Consider the following 21,471-nt stretch of genomic DNA (forward strand, 5'->3'; position numbering starts at 1 on the left):
GTGATGAGCCTGGATGGAAAATTTCCTTCTCTAACTTTTACCAGTACTTATTAGTCTGTGAGTTCATTTAACTGGCATGACATTGTTGCTTGTGATATGCAGTGTTTTCTACACTCCAGGCTTTCTAAGCATCCTAAACTTTCAAAGAAACAAGAAACAGGAATAAAATTCTTATTCAAGGTCTCCTGAGATAGCACAACCTGTCACAATCATCTTTTTTTTTCCAAATTGGAAGCTAAAATGACACTGGATATGTTAAGATTCAAGATACTTGGTTTAAAAGGCCTCAAGTAATTCTATGGAGCTTATGAATTATTAATGACGATATGAAAAGCCAGCTTCTGCACAAAGCATTGAATTATAACCCGAGTGCATTTAATGATGAAAATACATAAGAAACCAACAAAATATCTTATGAAAACAAAACAGTGTTGTTCAGATAGATAAAAAACCCTGAATGGATATATAAAATTATGGATTAAAATGGGGAAGGGAAGACTTGTTGGAAGCCAAAGGGTATATATATATTTTAAAGTATCCTAAGAGCTGCCAAGATAGGTTCCACGAGGTATTAATCTAAATCGCCACAGTAAGGCTAATTTCCTTAGGCAAAAGGGTTGCAAATAGTATCAGAAATGAAGACGAAATCTAGGTACTGAGGACTGACATACTTAACTCTTGTTCCAACAGCTGAGAGGTCGATTCAAGTATACCGCGGGTATAATGTCACGTATAACTGGATCATGGTTATTTAGGGTGATAATTTTTTTTGAAATAGACTTTATGACATGAGAAGCCGTAGTGTAGGGTGGAACTTTGGACTTAGATGGGATTATTACCATAATGGAACTCTACAGGAAACAAGTCCTATCCGTAAGTTTCCAGAACAGTAACAGCCCATGTTATTTTCAGGGCAGCCCAGGAAGTGGCTGGAGGGCAGCCCCAAGCCCACGTGTGACTCCGGAATCAAGCAGTTGTCATGAGAATGAAGAGGGACGGAACTCCTGCGAAGTATTCTATCTTAACTTCATCACTCTTGCCTCGGCCTGAGAAGTTTCCATGCTCTCTTCTTGTGGGGCCCCTCTCTGGCTCTTATAAGCTTGGCTTTGGCCATTCCAGAACCATGGATATTGGGTAAAGACTTGGTCTACCCTTTGTTTTGAGTTTCTCTGAAAAAATAGTGCAACTCAAGCAAACAAACTGCAAAAACAGCTTTCACAAGACCATGGGTGGCTTTCACAAAGGCCAAAAACAACTATGTTTGGAGCTTTTACGGTAGATGTCAAACGAAGAAGTTGATTTCTTCTATATAAGTATCTCTGCCCTTCCCTAGTTTCCTCTCTAGCTATTCAGTACTTCACCCTGGAAACAACACATTTTGTGAGAGTCAGGGATCTGGTGGGACTGAACTGGGTATCTAAACTGTAGGCAACTCTTACAGACCTGCTTTCACTTCTGGGCTCCTGATGGTTCATAAAGGGCTGACAATTTAATTTTTGCTGCTGTTTTAACAACTGCAGCCAAGCATTTAGTAAAACCTGTTCTGAGTTTCTCTTCAGCAATGAAAAGGTCAAAATGGTACATCTGTGTGATAGGAATGGATACAAAGTAGGAAACAGAAGAGGGAGAGCTGACGTTGCAGATGCCCAGCCAATGAGAAGGCTGAACCATCATCTGTTGCCTAATACAGACAGCTCCCACCCAGTCATTTCTTTCAGAGGAGCTGCTGCTAGACTAGTCTTCCCCCAGGCCAAATCTGTATAACTGCCCTGAGTCAAATTACAGGAGAGGAGAGAGAACAAAGCAAGCAAGCAAGCCTCCATCAATACAGGTCGGGGGGGTACACGGGAGAAAACAGACAGACAGGGTGTGCAGGGGGAGAGGGAGCTGCTCTTTTGTACAGGCAGCTGGGTGCACAGGAATGAAAAGAAGGAATGAGTCTTGTAAAGCTCAGGGAGAAAGAGTCTTCTGGACAACAGGAGAATGGCCCCAGGCAAGAAAAAGCTTAATGGGTCTGGGTAACAGAAAGGCCAATGCACCTGAAGCATGGTGACTAAGGGCAAAGCTGGAGGAGATGACACTGAGTGGCAGGTGGGTGTCAGTTCACATAGGGTCCTGGTGAATAGTTTGGGTTTTATTCTAATGAAGAAGTTTAAATAGGGATTACAGGTCTGATTTATAAAACTTTAAAAAATACTTTGGCTGCTTGGGATAAGAATGAATAAATTCTCGACCAGAAGCTCTCAGGGGTAAATTGGGAGATATAAGTGCAGGGAAGAGATGAAGAGGCTTTGTCTAGGAGACTGAGTGCAGACAATGAGAAATAGCCAGTTTGGGAAGTTCTGGAGGAAGGGATGATAAGATGTGCTGATATATTTGTATGTGAGCAATGAGAGAACTGGGCTTTTGGCTTGTGCAACGGGGTGGAAAGTGGTGCCATTTTCTGAGGTGTGAAAAATGGGTAAGAAGCAGCTGTTACATGTGTGGAGGAAGAGGAGGACGACAGGACCAAATGTTCAAGATGCCTACAGACGTCTGGTTCGAGACGTCCAACAGGCAGTGGATATGAAAATCTGAAGCCCAGGAAGATGACCAAGGCAAAATTTAGGAACCACTGGATAGTACTGAAGGCAAAGGACCAAGAGAAAGAAACCCAAGGATCATGCCTGAGGATGATCTTCCATTCAGAGGTAAAGCCAGGATGGAAAAGAGAGCTCTGGAGACAGAAAGCATAGCCTTTGCAGCAGGTGGAAACCACACGGATGCAGTTTCTTTATCAAAGGGCCATGGTCTCTCCATTGGAAGGAACTTTAAAAAAGCCATTTACTCTAGTCCTCCAACTCACTTCAATTTTTAAATACCCTTTCTTTCACAAAGAGATAAAAACATGCATAAATCAGTTTACAGGATAATTACACTTTGCTAACCCGTTTAACATGACTGCTCCATAACCTTCCTGATAAGAGTTCAGGCCTAATGGGGACAACAATATTAAAATTTGGCAGGTATGGATAAAGCTGAATACTATTAAGTAGTCGGGGGGGAAAGTCAAACTAATTAAGAAAAATCTGAACTCTGAGTAAGTTGCTTTTTAATTAAACACATGTGCCTAGCGACAAAAGGATAAGGCGAAAAGCTTTAGGACAGCTGATTATTTAGAAATGATAAAATAAACATGGCATGCGGTATATGACATAATCTAATTTCAATCTCATTCTGTATAAACAGCTAATAAAAAACATATGACAGAAATCTCTACCAAGAAAATCCCCTTGGAGTAGGGGATTATTCTATGTCAGCATTCCATAATAGTAATACAGACTCATCCTTCAAGCTTCAAAGTGACATGCAAACTTTTACAAGAAGTAACTGAAGACTGTGAAACTGTACTATAATGATGACAAGTACTTTATTATCATGAGGCAGGTGCTCAGGGACAAAGCACTGATAGAGTGTTCCTGTTGACGATTTTGTTTCTCTGACTGCTTTTTGAGGGTGGGTTAAGTGTGGGACTGGACTGAAACAGGTGACATTACCAGTTCTGCAATCTTAAAGCCAGCTATTTTAAGAATTCCAGATCTACTGAGTAGTGAATATGATTATAGATCAGAAATCCCTAGCATTAGAACTTACACTCTCTCCTCTTTTATCTTAGCAAATCATAATCACTTGAAAAATTTCAGCCGTCGCAAATATTTGTTGCCTATATGATTTTTCTTCTGGTTGTAATACATCCTAACTCTTACAGAATAATTAGTTATGGTCTCTTCTGCACTTAATGTTGGGGATATTAACGGTTGCAGATACCAAATCTATTATTGACAAAACTACAATTTATTTTCCCCTATAATTATGCCTTTAGTCTCCCAAACTGATTAATTTCTTTTGGCCAATAGTTGTATTTCTTAGAATTCATATTAATTGTTTAGGATGACATAATAAAACCCTCACTGTGAAATTAACTTTGTTCACCTGATTCCAAACTAAGAGACTGTTCTTCTACAAAATAAAATTTACTTAGAACTTTCTTCACAGACAGAGAGAAGCCGTCTTGACAGCCTTCTGCTTAGGTGACACTCTGGATTAACCAACATTCAGTTCATTCTATAAAGCAGAGGTCAGCCAACTATGGTATGGCCTGTGAATGAAATCCAGCCTGTGGCCTGATACGGTACATGAAGTTTGAACGCAACACAACCACTAGCTTATTTATTATCTATGGTTGCTTTTGCATTAGATTTAAGCAGGGACAGAGACCATAAGGCTCACAAAGCCTAAAATATTTATTATCTGGCCCCTTACAGAGAAAGCTTGTCAACTCCTGCTCTAAAGCATAACGACCAATGCCAATGCACTGTGAACATACACAGCTAATAGGCCCTCTCTAATACTCCTGCACATTTCAGCTCAAACAATTAGTCTGTACACTTTCAAGAGCTGACTGTATAATATTTGTGCCACTTATATTTATTATAATTTAATTAAATACTAAACATAAAATACTGAGAAAGGAGTTGATGGAAAGATTTAAGAGTAAACAAAATTTTTATCAAATTAGGCACAATTGCCAATTGTGCAAGATTGCGAAAATACTGTAAATATCCAGAATATTTTTTCTTATATATGTTTAAAAAAAACCCAAAAGTAGAAATCATAGATAATACACAATGGGTGTGGCTGCATAAAGGAAAATTGACCATTCAGAACTCTGTACAAAGAGATAAATCATAATTTAAAAATTGGCAAGTGCAAGTATATTGGTATACTTTAGATTAAAATATTTAAGGGATGGCTTTATCATTTTTTATAACTCTCTACTTTTTCTGTTTCTGAATATAAAATATGCCATACTTACAGGTAAGTGCAAAACATATATATAGTCAGCACTCCATGGCCACAGGTTCCATATTCACAGATACAAAAGGACTGACTCACTGCAAGGAACTTGAGCATCCTGGGATCTGATATTCACAGGGGTTCCTGGAACCAATTCCTCGTGGATACGAGGGACAACTGCATGCTTTTAAATACATAAAATACTGCCTATATTTCAGCAGTCCCCTGAATCCCTTCCACCAATTGCAATACCTTCCTTTCTCCCTAGAGATAACTCAGTATTTGGAGTATCCAAAAATGGCTAAACCTTGTTTGGTATACTATATTCAGATATTTCCATCTGAAATAAGAGTAAATATTTGCTTAATAATTAAGCCATCACTTTCTTTACTATATTACCCAAAATAAACTTTAGAAATCTGATTTCTAATATTTTTAATTTGGACTTTATGAAGTTCATGTATTTAAGTTAATAAAAGTGTTGTTTTCTGTGCAGAAGTTCATCATAAAATTAATTTATTGATCACAAGGCACAATGAAGAATTTAAGATTTACTAGAAATAAATCCCAGTAGAGATCCATTTAAACCATTATTTAGAAACAGAATGCTTCCCTACATTGACAGCCATTTCTCAGAGAGAGAGAACCCTGCTAATTCAAACTAACATTGATAGGTAAAGGTGAAGTTTAACACGGATAAAGACTGGAATTTTTAAATGAAAAAAAAAAAATAGTATTACCTCTTCTAAATCTACAGGAAACTATCAAAGTGTTCCATTATCAAAGTTTTTAGACCTGTAGTAATTAACAAGAGGACTGATTCCATTAAACAGGGTGTCAATGATATATATGTAAACTGATAGTCTGAAACGCCTGAAAGTATTTTCTTAAATTGCTATTCCCCTTTAATTTACATTATTAATTTGTACTTTAAGAAAGTATTCTGTTGACCAAAAGTAAATTATCGCCCAGATGTTGCTGAGTTCCAAATTTCCAATTTAATAAAATCCAAATTCAAGAGATTTTGGAATATCCATAGTTTGTTGCAAGAGAAAAAAACCTTAACTACATGATGGAGGAATCAGAGCTATAGCACCATAAGCTAGTGATCAATTTTAGTATTACTATTGGTGGGTTAAACAGATGTTGTTACATACTTTTTTTTAAACTGTTGTTACATATTTACATAAGAGGCAGCAACACCACCCATGCTGCATTCCATTGCAAAGTGTTTAACTTGAATCCATAAAGCTTTTATACAGTGTTTGCATTATAGGAAATACAAGGGATAGAGAAATGGGCTAAATAACACAACAACAAATCATCAGACAAATTGAGAAGCTGAGATTTTCTGAGAACTACTGTTTCCCCAACAACTGTTTCTTCAACAAGGGACTTGGCTGGATAATAAAAGACTAAAGGGACACATCATGCAGATGCAATGGATAATCCTAAATTGGGTCTAGTCTAGACACACCAGCTGAGAAACATTTTTGGGGGTCACAAATGGGAATGTGGTCTGGTTATTAGATCAGATAAAAAATTTCTGAAAAGGAAGGATGGAGATCAATGACTGAAAAAAGCGAGTTGAAAAGCTGTAAGTAAAATGTGATTTTATACTCTCGATCTGGTCTGGAAATTTTGTATGTTGACACAGAGGGAAAAAGTCTACGTTGTAATAGTGACAATCTCACGTGGTAAGAATGTGATCATTTTATTGTTTGCTTATAGTATTTTCTAAATTTCTACAATGCGAATGTACTGCTTCTGTAATAATAAAAGACTAGTTTTAAAACAAATTCTATGGAAAATTTATATAACTTTTTTATATCAATAGATCCATTCATCATCTATTACTCAAAATTTATAAAAGAGACAAAGATATTGAATTGAGTAGAATCCAAGGGAGACTGGAGGTTTAAAAAAGGTCTCAACTTGAATTCTTTGATTATTTATGATGATCTGATTTAATCAAGGTACGTTTAGTATCTTCCATGTCATTTTCACATACAAAAAACTGTGCATTAAAATGTTGTCTTAACTTTTTTTCACTAGAGGTATCACAACTCTTCTGACTATTAGACAGCTCAGGCTAAAACGTATTTTGCTAAATAAGCTCACAGAGCATAAAGGAGTCTAGGTGCCTTTGCATAATAATCAGTTTCTTTTTTACCAGGAAGGGTCAAGCTTAATGGTTTTTAGGATCACCACTATATATGCAAATTGGATTCCTACAAAATAAGTGGCCATTTTAGAATGTACACAGTCACACTCTGATTGCCTCAGAAGTGAGTCAACGAACATGGAGTGTCATTTTCGCTAAGAGCCCTCAATTTCTTTTTGAATATGACACCACCAATTGTGTACCATTTCTTTTAAAATTCTTATTTAAGTTGTATCATTTGAGAATTGTTTACATTTTAAATTTAAGGCTGCTCTTTTTAAAAATCTAGCTTTTTTAAAAACCGGAAAATTATCTGGCACATTTAACCATTTTTTACTTATATTTGGGTTATTTAGATCTGGAGATTAAAATGTCTGAGTTTGAAACCTACCACTTACTCGTTATGTAACCTCTGGCAAGTTACCCAGAGTAGCTAAGCCTCAGTCCCTTTAGTCTATAAAATACCTCACAAGGTTATGGTCAGATGGGATCATGCTTAGAAACCTGCCTGTCACACAGTGAGAGCTCAATAAATATCCATGACAGTTATGGCGACTCTCACATAACCCTGACATGCTCTTCTTGTCCTGTATGTCCTAATACTATCGAGGATGCTGTCCACATAGATGCCCCATGGGCATCTCAATCTTACCGTACATAACAGAACTGCTGCTCCCTGCCCTTTGACCTGCTTCTCTCCAGGGTCCCTATCTCAGTAAAAGGTACATTATTAACCTAGTTACTCAAGACCTGAGCCTAGGAGTCATTTTTATCCTTTTTTTTTTTTTTTAAACCCACCACCTCCATTTTCTATTAGCTCTATTTTCAATAAATTTTGAATCCAATCACTTCTCACATGTCTATTGCTACCACGCCAGGCCAAGCCAGCATCACCTCCAGCCTGGGCAATTGCAAAGGACTCTAGATACAGCTCACTGTTTTCATGCTTGTCCTAGTCACCCACCTCAGTCTGTTTTCCACCCAGATGCCAGAATGAGTCTTTAAAATGTAGACCAGGTGATGTCACTTCCCTTCTTAAACCCTCCAATGGCTTCACACTACACTTAGAACAAAATCTACCCCTTTCCCATGCCCAAAGGCCCCTCAGTGGTCAGGCTTCTGTCTCCCTTCTCTCCCAGCACCCTCCTCCCCACTCGCTCCTCTCCAGACACACTGGCTTCCTTTGCTACTCTTCGAGCACCTTGAACTTGCAAAACACACCTCTGCCTCTATATCTGTCATCTCACCAGTCCTTCAGTACGAGGGCTTCCCGCCGCATTAGTGAAATGGCTCACGTCTCCACCCAAACACCTGGCTTTTCTGACCACGCCATCAACAAAAGCACCCCCAGAGCTCTGTTTGATTTTCCTTCATGGCACTGTTCGCACTAACAATAAGTAGTATCTTATTGTTAATACTCATATATGTAATAAAGATAAATATTTAACATATAAGTATATGTAAATATTTAATATATAAGGACGTATTACATATGTGTAAATTTTTTGTGGTCTATACATAAACTCCACCCACAGAGGTAGAGATTTTGTTTTGTTCACTGCTGAATCCCCATTGTCAAGAACAGTGCTTGGTACCTTAGAGGTATTAAAGAAATACTCTTCAAGACACAGAGACTTTCCCTTTTGGTAAGTTGGCTTGGGTTTAGCCAAGTACTCCAATCACTACTAAAATTAGCCCTAAACAAAAAGAGTAAGCAGGGTTGGTACATAGAATTAGTTCTCCTATATTCCATTTATTTTGCAGAATCCTTACAGATCTAAGTTTGAAAATAGGGGTCACCAAATTATTCTTATTCAGGAAAACCAGCAGCAATCTAGCAGGAAAAAAAATTCTTTTTATTTCAGCAGATTGCTAGAAGGAAAAAAAATTTTTTTTAGCTTCTGTATTTAAAACAATTAAGTGATTACTTACTTGGTTGAAATACTTGTAACAAAGGAAATGAGAAAAAAAGTTTTCCCTGGTTATATTTATTACTAAACGGTTCTGTATAAAGAAGTTATGATATTATGAGATAAAACTGTTTAGACTTACATAAAAGGAAAAAGTTACATCAGAGTGTTAATGAATAAAACCTTTCATAACAATTCTTAACAATTCTTTTGTAAAAAGTCCCAAACTGTGGCTCTAAAATAATAAATATGTGAGACTTAAATTTACCATAAAAATAGTCACTTTAACCTACTATATGCCTAAATTATGATAGACATTAGGAGCCATAGAAAATAATTTTACATTATCATGTAACTGTTGAATTCAATCACTACAAAGCAGTATACGAGTAAACTTCCAGCAGGTAAGTCTCTGAACTTCTACCATTTTATCTATGTTTCCTTACGACACATCACTTTTTTGGACACAGGATTTCTGTCTGTTTCATCTTTGCCGTCTCCTACGGAGTTAGCACAATGACGGGGCTACTCAGTGGACCATTTCTGAATGGAAGAATGAGTGATGTTGAGGGGTAAAGTTGGGGAATGATGGCAGTAAACACTGCACAAATGTGACAGCAGATGTCTACCCGAGAGTTCTAAATGAGCCCAGTTAGTGCTTTTTTATATTCTATCCTGTGAGGGGAAAGTATAGAGAGTTAGATAATACAAGTGGTTTCCCTGTGTTCTATTTTGCTTCACAGTATTTATCACAACTGTCATGAAGGCATCATTTGCTAACATCTGTCTTTTCTGCTTTCAATTCTAAGGGGAACAAGCTGCACGTCTATGGCTTCTCAGAGCCTCATCGTCTCACAATAGGAGGGGCCCAATACATATATTTTTGAATCAACAAATGCAGTTAGGGCTGTGCCACTGCACAGGGCCCCCTTCCGAGCTGAGTCTTCCAGGCACTCACAGCTTCGCAAAACCTCACAATTCGTTTTTCAGTGGTTTTAGAACGCACAGTATTTCACATGCATCTTACAATTAATAGTACCTTAGCATCCTGTGTCGTTTAATTGGCAGCATTTTTCCTTTCCGAGAATTATATAAAATGACATTGTTTTAATAAATAATGGTGTTTTAGAATCAAGGAAAGAGAGTTATTGCTCATTCCATCTCAATATGGAAAATATAAAAACTTCAAGTACTTACGTCGATTAAATCTGAAAGATCATGAATATAATACTTGAAAACTGAGGCGTTGGTTGCTTCAAGGGTTAGGAGATACTCATTCCGTGCCTTAATCGATTTTAGCTTATTTTCCGAATACTTGGCTTGTCTCTGGAGATGAAGAGGATCCAGGCATTGGGAAAGACAATAGAGTCATTTTTAAACAAGACAGGGAAACATACATGAATTTCTATTCATCTAAACAACTTATTCTACATATACAAATGACCTTCCAAGTTCTCTGAGAAAAGTACATTTTTTATCTGATTTAAATAAACTAAAATTACCCAGTGACAGGGAATAACAACAACATTCTCTGGGCACCAGGCCCATGTGCAATGAAATCTCTTTGTTCATATTCAAAGTTCTCCACATTGTGTACTGAATACTTGGCATTTGCCATGAAATGATGTCCAGCTGTTATTACATGATTTTTATATTTCTTAAGCATTTTTTCATTCCCGTGGGAGGAAACACGTCATTTTGCAGTAATTTACAACATGTGTCTATTTGCTGCTGCATCAGTGTTCCCAGGTCTGTCACCTCAAGGGAGGAAGGACTTACTCACCTTTTCCTTCATTTTTTCTATTTTCTTTACAGAGCTTCGCCGCTGGTGTCTCTCTTCCAGTCTAATGTGGAAGACTGGGTCACCAGATCTGCCAATTTGCTTCTCTTCTTGTTTCTCAGCCTCCTTCAGCTTGCTCTCTGCACTGATGCTCTCTGCGTGGTACATATGGTATGTTTTCATCACCTGTGAAAATGTGACCCAAATTGTTAAAAGATGTTTGTCCATAACTTAGTGAATGGAAACCATTATATGATGTGTATGTAAAAAAGATCACGTTCCAACTTGCGGGGGGAGATAAATTTTTAGTAAAATAGATAAAGTATGTACTATTCCTTCTACATAAAGCAAACAGAAATATGTAAATTTACCTGCCAGGAAGAGGCACTTAGGGACAGGCTTTGATGAAAAAAATGATTTACAGAGTCTTGTGTGTGCTTTCGTTGTACTTGAAAAGTTCCCTAAGCTTAAAAGTCTTTCTCTAAAATCTCCTCTGCATTATTAATTTGCAGAATAAACCATTATTCATGGATAAATTTTAGCCCAACCTTGGAATTACAAAAAACTCCAAATAAGTATAGCCCTTATTCAAGGAACTTTGTTGTGTAAAATCTACCTGTCAAATTATAAACTGTAAATCTTAAGGTTCCTACATGGTTTTAGTTAAAAAATTGTTTCTATGACCACAAAGTAATACTTTATGTTCAATGTAGAAAATCTGATACAAAAAAGAAAAGAAAAAGCAAGTAGAAAATAAAAAGCCTAAAAGTTTGGTATACAGCTGTCCAGTCTTTTTCTTATGAAAACAGATACACACACACACACACTTCTTCATTTTAAAATGATGTATATCTAAACAACAAGGTCCTACTATATGGCACAGAGAACTATATTCAATATCTTGTAGTAACCTGTAATGAAAAGGAATATATATATATAGCTGAATCACTGTGCTGTACACTAGAAACTAACACATTATAAATCAACTATACTTCAATAATAAAATGAAATAAAATAATGCATATCATTTCTCCTTTTAAAAAATCTGAATCAGTCTAAATTTACAATGTTTAATACCCTACATTCTTTCCCATGACATATATCAGAACATTTTCCTATAGCACAAAATATTACTCCAAAACATTATTTTAAGGGCTGTATAATATTTCTTTATAAGACTGTGCCATAACTTAATTCCCTATTATTGAACATTTTAAGATATTTCAAACTTCTCGCTTTTTATAAACAAAGCTGTGCTGAAAACCCTTCATGTATGCCATATCTTGTTTCTTCTCTTATAAATGATACATATAATTTACATTTTAACAGATTTAGGAAGATAACAGGAGATAAAGTTTTATAATGTATCTTTTCCATGTATATTGTAAACATATAATCAATCCTCAGTTTAAAATTTTTTTTAACTTAAAAATTTTTTAAAATTTTGAGACCTTAAAAATCTTGGTTATATTATTGTCACAGAAATGTTTGTGCACAAAATTGTGTCATATTTCTGACAATACGTTTCCAGAAGCAGAATTGCAGGGTTAGAGAATCTACACATTTTTTAGGCTTATAATACAAATGGCCAATTTAACACTCTGCTCATTTGAAAAAAACACCTGATCTATAAAGTTATTTCCCAAAGCCCCTTAGATCCCACAGACGCTTAATAAACATTCTCAAATAATACAGGATTTATTATTTATTTTTTTATTAATATCTATTACATCTATATATAATCTCTGTATTCTTAGATACAGAAGAGTAAGTTATAGATTTTCAGAGATTCTACCTGAAAATCACAGTTTTCCAATATAATTTCAATTTACTTTTATATATAGAGTCAGACATCGGGGTTACTTCTGAAACCTGTTTAATTTGAGCACAACTAGAATCTCTGAAAGAAACAACACACAGGCGTGATGACGCCAATGCAACTGACGAATCAAGGACCACAGCAGAACTGAGCACCCGAGGAGTCAGTAGTGGCACTTTCTCAAAAATTATGTCATGTTCTCATCCATATAAAATTGATTTAATTTCATTTGTAAATTATTAAGTTTTTCAGAGCCAATTTTATAACTAAGATACAGTTGTGTTAAAAAAGAGATCAATGTAATGTTTTAGAGTAAGGAACCTGATTTTTTCTCATTTCAAAAGATGAGTTTTAAAATAGTTAGAGGACCAGAAGTATCACTGGAATAAATATATTTATTTAGGCTCAACCCAATTGTTGTTTTTGTAGGTTATATGAAGACGGTAGAAAATCTGTACTTTCTTATGGTTCAACGTAACACACATTCTCAAGTGACTATTTTGAAGAGTAAAAAACATGGGGTTAATGAAGAGCGTTTACTTATTTTCATAAAATCTGCTGATGTTTCTCCTTAAAATTATAAGTTAGCCAATCATGTTAAAGGCATTGCTGAACACAGCCAAAGTAAGAGCTAAACAGCAAAGTCGTGGCGGCTTTTTCTGAGCTGTGTGTAATTGCAAAGTTGTCTGTTTTTTCAGTAACTACCAAACCTGTCCAGGGTTAAGTTTGGTCGGCTACTCCAGCATTAAAGAAAAATAAAATCGCATTAAGAAGCAGCTGGGCAGCTGGGGAATGAAAAGGGAGTCACCCTGCAGCTGGGCAAACAGCGAGGTCAATGCATCTACTACACACCTTGCATTTCTAGGCTTGGCTCTATTTATATTCCCAGCCTGAAGCAAACCCACATGCCATTTGGGTCTAGTTACATCTTTAAGTGAGAGGGTGAAAAAAGACTCTCTCTCTCTCCAACACACACACACACACATACACACATACACAGAGAGTTGCTCAGTTATCTTCTTGAGAAGGCAGGAAAGAAGAAATGAGAACACATGACTCCCATCATAGTTAGATGAAAACGCATCCTGGACAGACAAGGGTATCTGAGAAACCTTTCTTTTAAATACATCCTGAAGAAAAGACCTGACCTGCCTCCTGCTCTTCTTAGATGCAGAGGCCTAGTATAAGCAGGTAATTTGCACAAACTAAGCCAATGAACCAGGGATTCTGAGCTGGCTGCCAGCGTGGCGTTTCTTATTAACTAGTCGGTGTTAGAAAAACGTCTTGAGTCTGACCTAACACTAGCAAGAAGAGGCGGTAAATACCTCATCATAATGTGGTTCAGCACAAGAGCTGAGGTTCTCCACTGGGTTCAATGGTAACTTCCAGAAAAGAAATTTCTTTGTTCCGTTTCTTTTGTTGTTGTTGTTGTTGTTTTTTTCCCCAATTCAACTTAGGGCTTCCACTATTCTCTAAAATGTTAACGGTGACAATGAATGAATTTTAAAAGTTGGGGAGAAAAACACTAAAAGCTTTTTGAGAACCCTAATTGCAGGTAATGAATCCAAGTACAAACTGCATTATTTAAAACGTAAGCTGTTGACAGAAGTTAAATGGGTTTTGTATTTAAAATAAAGTAACAGACAGTTCTCTCTTTTTCAGAGAAGTAAAAGAAAGCTTTTGAATATATACTGCAAAGAAAATAACAGCTTCTCCATCAGCTTAATGCACACGCAAGCCTTTGCAGACCAAATGACACAGAGGCAGACATCCATTCAAATGTACTCCACCAGCGTATTTTCCTGTTTGAATTCTTCTCTACTATAAAACCTCATGCATAATTCTCCAGTGAACGCACTCAGTTTCTCTCTCCTGCTCCATCTTTAACTGCGGGAAGAATAGAGTCAAGTAGAAAGTGACCACATCAAAGATTTCTTTGTGAGACTGTGAAATCCTATATAAAAACTTTCGGACAGAAGCTGTTAATATTTTTTTTTTCCTTACTGACAGGCCTGCATAATGGATCAGACACTACTCTTCTACTTTAAATCAAAATAATTAAAATCTCCATAGTAAGTTTCAATATTTGGCATCAAGAAATCACTATGTATCTGAAAACTGTCCCTGTGTTGGCAAAGATCAGTGGATTAAGAGTATAAATTCTACTTTTTTGACTTCTGGCTCAGAAGTCAGAAGATGTGGTTCCGGGAATGGCTCTACCAGTTACTAGGTGCAGGGAGTTATTTAACACTTCTGTTCACCCTACAAGGCTACCCAGTTGTGCATCCCTTCACGTGGGAATAACTGAAACTTGACTGAGTACTTACTACGTATTTGTGTACATATATATGTATATAACCTATGCTCCTAATATATATGTGTATATGTATGTAATATGTATATATTTATTTAAATATATATATTTAAATATATATATTTAAACAAGCATTATATAATGCCTACTATGTGCCATTGTTATAAGCATTTTACAAATAATAGCTTTTTATTTAACCCTAAAAACTCTTGTGAGGTAGGTCCCTTTATACTCCCCATAGTGCAAGGAGAACAGTGAGGCGCAGAGAGGTTAAGTAAGATGCTCAAGGTCACACAGCTGGTAATTGGCAGAGCAATGGTTGGCACCCCAGCAGTCTGGCTCCAGATTCAGTGCTCTGGACTGCTATGCCCTGACCTTTGCAGAGTCTAAAGCATTATACAAACAGAGGCCTCTTTATCTGGGGGGTGGGTAGAGTTCCTCTTGGTCATATTTAGGAATGGAGGAAAAGAAGGCCTGAAAGAAATTATTCAGTCATTCAACATTTACTTGGTGCTTACCACCTGTGAGGCATGGATGGGCGTGAAAACCAAGACTTGGTTTCCATCTTCAAAGAGTTGAAATTTTTGGAGATTAAAAAAAATGGGCCTTGGAGATGCTCACGGACACTAATGAAGGGAGAGGGCATTCGGGCCAGAAGAACAGCATCAGCAAAGATATACTTGGGATGGGGAACCACACAGGTGGGGCAGGCATGGAGAGACCAAGGCGGCAGAGAAGGGGGTCCAGGGAAGCGGATGGTGGGGTAAGTGAGCTGAAGAGCAAGACTGGAGAAGCTGGCAAAGGCCAGATGAGGAGAGCTCGACACCCGAACTGAGAAGGACAGGATTCATTCTGCAGGGGTTGGAGAATCCGTAGAAGTGTGAACAGTATGGTCAAAGCAGTATCTGAGCAGTAATCTGGTGAAGAAGATAGGCAGGGTGTTTTGGGGTGTGAAGTGACCGCATTTGGCACGAAGAAGAGTGAATGGAAAGGGGGAAAGAGAATCCTGAATGACAGCCACAGGGCTTTTTCTCTCTGTTCTCACTCTTTTTCTTAAACTTGACAGGACTCCTTCCACCGCGGAGTTCAAATGCCAGCACGCTGGTTCCACATCAGCACGAGCAGCACTCTGTGAACTAACTCTGAGTCAATCACTTAACTCCTTCCTCAGAATTTGTACTTTCCTGCTTCTGTGGCCTTCTCCCCAGACAATCCAACCCCACTGCCAGGGTGCCCTCCCCCGTCACCCCCTCTCTTGTTAACATTTGGACTCATCCTCCAAGGCAAGGTCAAAGCTCACCTACTGCTCAGTGTTCCCTGCATCCCAGCTAGTGATTTTGTTCTTCCGACCTCCAAGACCTACGTACTGGTAGCACTTCAGACTGTCATGTCTACTGACATCTGTGTACCATTCTATATCATGTATTGTTCTGTAAGTTCAGCGAGGCCACCAACAATATCTTAGGGACCTCCAGGTCCCTAACATTGCCTGATACATAAGAGGAGTAAATAGGCATCAGTGAGAAGCAAAGGAGAGAAAAGAATCCTTTTATATTCAGCTCGTCCATTCGTTTCTTCATTTAACAAATCTTAACTAATATGACTAGTACATGACTGCACTGTTCCTCCCCATCCCTGGCACCCAGAACAGTACCACCAGCAAACCCCTGGGACCGGGCTGATGGGATGACAAACGGTTCTAAGTCATTTATGAAATGCAGTTAGCACTGGAATTTATGGCCCCTTAAGGAAAAAAAAAAAAAAAGGTTAGAGTGTGGTGGTTGGGGGCCTGGTGCAAGTCAACACGTTAGTGACAATATTTCCTAATTACACACACAGACTGTTTTACTAAATCCATCAATCACTAAAAGCTTGTCTGAGAAACTATGTTCTTTGGGTTTCCTTAAATACCAACCACCAAAGACAAAGATCTCTTTCCTACAATCAATACATGAGAGGCTCTAACTCTGACTTTCTGCAGGTGCCAGATTAACAAAACCATCGGGGTAGGACCACAGCCTCGGGAGCCCATTCCTGTCATTTCCCAGAAAGCTCGCAGGCTCCCAGGGAAAGCAGGGCCCCTGGGCCACACTAGCTGAGCCCCAAGATCTGTGCTGTAAGCAGCCTGGCCCTGCCAGGGGCCCGCACAGACTCAGCCCCTCTGTCCAGGCGATGGCCCCCGCTGGGCCAAGCAGTGTCCCTGGTGCGTAGTTTAGATACGGCGGCGGGCAGGCAGGCCCTTTCAGAGGACACTTGTGACCCTGCATGCCAGGACCTTCACACCTGCAACCTGGAGCTTCCTTGGTTTTTGTATCCTGGGCCAAAGCTGACGATGAGTTCAGAGCCAGGCAGACCTGGATTTGCATTCTGGGGCTTCTGTTTATCAGCAGGATAAGTTTCTCAACTTTCCGGAGCCCCAGTTCCTCCGAGGTAGAACTGAGATTAAGTGATAGAAGGCATGGAAGCACAGAACCAGGTGGGCAGTTCTTCTCGACAGTTTCTAAGACATGATGGGGAAGCAAGCACCCAGGGTCTGGGGCCAGACTCGCTGGCTGCACGCATCTCGGCTCTAAGCAAAGGGGTGCAAGCCGCTGTCTCCCAGAGACAAAGCAGCCGGAGCACCGAGTACAGCAGGAGCAGACCCAATGGTCCATTGCTGTTCCACGCTGCAGCCTGGGCCAGCCAAAGCCTCTTAAAAACTAGTACACCAGTGAGCAGTGCCTAGGAGTCGAGGGCACAGACACCTATACGCTCACAAAACACACCACTGAAATCACACTCTGAAGAGGCTTCTAGCCTGTCTGCAGCGCCCATCTCATCGTCAGCGCCCTTTCCGATACCTGCTGACAGTTACTGTACAATGAAGTGGACATCAGCCCAGGTTTCAGGGAGCAATGTTTAATGATCTGCATTTATTCACCAACTGAACAGCTAGTGGGTACCCATAAGCCAGGCAGGTGCTAGGCTTTGAGGCTAGAGATGAAAGAAACAACTCTGCCAATGGGGAGGCACAAAGGCAGGGCTAGGAGCGGGGCCGGGGGTGGGGGGAGGAGGACTCCTAGGCGTCCTTCTAATTAGCTTATATTCATGTCTGGGAGCTCACCTGCGGAGGAGAGTCGGGTGGGGAGGAGGATCTCCTTCATTTATATAAAGACTGTAAAGACAGGAGAAGCCCACCCTCGACATTAGTGCTACTCAGTCACCACCTACAGTGGGTGCCAGGTCCCGCTCCAGTGCCCCGCCTCCCACTAAGGCCTGTGGGAGGAGCTCATCATGAATTTTGAACTCTTATTTGTGGCCCCAGGGCTGGAAAAGCTGCTGAGCTTCTGAGTGGTCAGCAGGACGGTCACAGTGATGAACTTTCCCACCTTCTCTCCCTGGGCCTGTGTGGCTCTCCATAAGGCAACGAAAGCAGAATTCACAAAACTGAAGGATATTTGCAAAGTAACATTTACAGGAGAATTCACTTTGAGGGACTGGATACTGGCAGTGAAGAGCTAGATTCACAGAACAGACTGCTTGGGCTCAAGTCCTGCCTCTGTACTTACTGTGTGATCTTGGGCAAGTCACTTAACCTTTCTGTGCCTCCACTGCTTCACTGTAAAATGAGCAGAACATTATTACTCCCTGCATGCACAGGGTAGCTGGAAGGATTAGATGTGTCAAGCCACGCAAAGAACACAGAAAAAAAAGAGCCTGACGTGTAAGTGCACAATAAAAATCAGCTACTGATACAGGGAAAAAATTACCAGAAAATATTTCATTTTAATAGTAAGTAATGATTTCTGCATGACTGTAGAGCTTATCATTTCCATCACAGGTACAGGGAAGGAAATAAGCGATCTTTCCATTTATGTGTATGGTAACAATTTTAGCAAAGCTCTTAGGAAATGAGCAAATAGCTCAAGATGAACAATTAAATACCATGAGATCCTGTCTTTATGGCTAGTTTTTCAAAGAAAATTTGAGGTATGTTGTGGCTCTACCGAAACTGGCATAACAGTTGGAATTCATCATCAAATTATATTTATAATCCAAACAAATGCTTTGAACAAAGAGCATTGTCTGGGACTCTGGACTCTGGGGCTAGGGACTGCCAACCAATCAAATGACAGGGCAACAGAGACACAGAGAATAAACAAAACAAAGGGGAAAATAGAGAACACACATACAAAGGGAGGAAGTAAAGCTAATGAAAGTGACAAAAATAATTATACTCTGTTCAGCGTGGTGGTAAAGATTTTGTCTTAGGAGTAATTACAAAGAGCAGCATTGTAATGCAAAGAGCGTGGGTTTATGAAATCCAGTAAACCTGGATTTTGGCCCCCTAGCTCTGCTGCAAGAGTTCTGGAACCTCAGTCTTCCTGACCCTCAGTGTGACCTCCATCTATTACAGATGACAACATGGGGTCTCCCTACAGGACCTAGATTAGGGGGCCAACTAAACTATGTATCTCAAACACTCTGAAAAGTGTGGCATGAAAGAAAAAAAACCACAAACTAGAGGCTTGATCACAGAAGGAAAAACAGGTCATGTAACTGGAAGGCTTCTTCCCCGGAAAAGGAGGACATGTGATGATGCTCGTAGGAAATATCACAGGATGGCATCAAGCAGTCTAAACGAAAACAGCGTCCATACTGTCATTCATATCTTCATTTTCTGTTGGAGCTTTACTGCTTTCTTTTCCATCTTCAACAAGAGCCTTTAAGAGCCAGTGTCGGTGGAAGGAGCTTTCATGTCCTACATATTCAAGGGTGTGAACCCTCAGCCTGCCACGCCCCGACAGTGACCTTGTGGCAGGGCTCTGTTTAATTCTGCTGGGCCCCCAGCACTCTCACCTGTAAAGGAGGTGTTTGGACCACATGATGGCTCAGGCCTGTTCCAACTCTAAAGTTCCATGAGCCTATGATTTCGTTTATTAATCTTGCAACAACTGAATACCACGAGAATTTATTATTTGTAGAAATACATATACCTACATATATATAAACAAATAAATATACTTTTCAGTTGCTAAGAGGCTGATTTTTTTCAGTGTCAGAGCAGATGGCAGATAAATTTCAACCAAAAGGAAAAACCAGTGTAACAACAAATTATACTAATTATCTCTTGCTTCTGTTGACTTGAGCCAGCAAACAGTACACCACGCTATGCTGAGGATGTAAGATTCCTCCTAGAATTCTCCATGGGCTCTGAGGCCGTAACTCATCTGCTTTGCTGAACAGAAAATATCTAGAAATGAACAATGCCCGTAAAGTCTAAAGCCCTATTATATTGATGACTCTTATACTGGGATATCTATCACTCTAGCGACTTTAATTAGCTCTCAGATTGATTAGTGATCAATCATCAGGTGCTCATTAAGGAGGAAAACCCGGGAACTACCTGGTAGGTGTAGGGCTGACACACAGATCTGCTACATGCTTTTTATCTTTGTTATATTTAAGTTAAAGCAGGGCGTTAGTCATCTTTTTCAAAGCGCTAAATTTCACAATTATTTTTTTTACGTGGCAATAAAAATTACAACTAGGGCCATGGGATTTTGTTACTTTAATAAAAATATTTCATGAAAAACGGCTCATTTATCCTGAAGAGGATGAACAGTTTTTATGCCTTCTTAAAAAGAAAATGTTTCTATTTGTAAGAAGAGCAACCTGCATTTATTAATCTGAATCTGTGCTAGCCTATTTCCAGCAGGCACGAGAGGCAGATTCTAATTTAAGTCTTTGAGTCACAGGCAGGGGTTATGGGTTGTGTTCATCTCTAATGAAGAACTCTCGAAGAATGCTCACATTCAGCAAAAATTTCTCGAGTACCATACGATGTACCTATTTGATTCCACTGCATTCCATTACTGGAAACCTGATTCTATTTTATTCTTTATTGATTTATACTAGTGCAGAAGAATCATTTTTCATGAGAGCAATGAACAATTTGGTAGAATATCTGCCCACTTCACAATGATCAGAGATTTCTAACGTGGAAGAAATGTTACTCTATCCAGGAAATTCTAATTAGGCAGAAGATGCTTTCCTTTCTTGTCTCTCCAAAGCACTCCATTTGTAGTGGGGTAAAGAGAGAGTGGTAAGGGCAGAGGATCTGAACAAAGTCCACCTTGATACTCTCTTTCTTTTCACATTCGTGATTTGCTAATACTCCAGCAATATTCAGGTGCATAGAGTTCCATGTGCACAGGCAACATGGTTTCATGGTATCTGTGCTTTTCCTCACACACTAACTGCCTTTTGGAAGGCCCTTCTCATCCTTCGTCACTAAAATCAGGTGTCAGCATCTCCAGGGAGCCCCCAGGGTGGCTCTGTGCTTACACAGAGCTGGGGAGACTTCCGTCTGGCCCAGCACCCAACACCAGACGTGGAAACATCTCACGAGTCTAGCTCACTGATGACAGGGCTGCTTGCCACTGATACAGTTCCAGGATCTCTGTATCTGTTGACAAGCCCCTCCCAGCCATTCAGTGTGTATCACTTGGATGCGACAGAGAGGACCCTCTCACAATTTTGGTACTTTCCACTGAACTGACTTAAGAGACAGGAAACAGATTCTGAGATTTGTGACAAATGCTAAGCAACTGCATGCCATAAATCCTAGAAACTTACAAATCACAAACCCTCCCCGCACACCTGCTG

The 21,471-nt window shown here is 39.2% G+C and overlaps 1 protein-coding gene across 2 annotated transcripts in view; it reads right to left on the minus strand.

Moving 5' to 3' along the window:
* SRGAP1 (SLIT-ROBO Rho GTPase activating protein 1) overlaps positions 1-21,471 on the minus strand; it is a 248,081-nt gene that overhangs the window by 67,712 nt on the left and 158,898 nt on the right. For both annotated transcript variants that reach the window (XM_031462764.2, XM_010980295.3), the window contains exons 5-6: positions 10,694-10,876; positions 10,108-10,236 (exon numbers count right to left, since the gene is read on the minus strand). In XM_031462764.2, coding sequence (XP_031318624.1) covers positions 10,108-10,236; positions 10,694-10,876 — 312 coding nt within the window. The remainder of the gene's footprint in view (positions 1-10,107; positions 10,237-10,693; positions 10,877-21,471) is intronic.

Source organism: Camelus dromedarius, chromosome 11 (genome assembly GCF_036321535.1).
Source record: "Camelus dromedarius isolate mCamDro1 chromosome 11, mCamDro1.pat, whole genome shotgun sequence".
NCBI classification, from domain to species: domain Eukaryota; kingdom Metazoa; phylum Chordata; class Mammalia; order Artiodactyla; family Camelidae; genus Camelus; species Camelus dromedarius.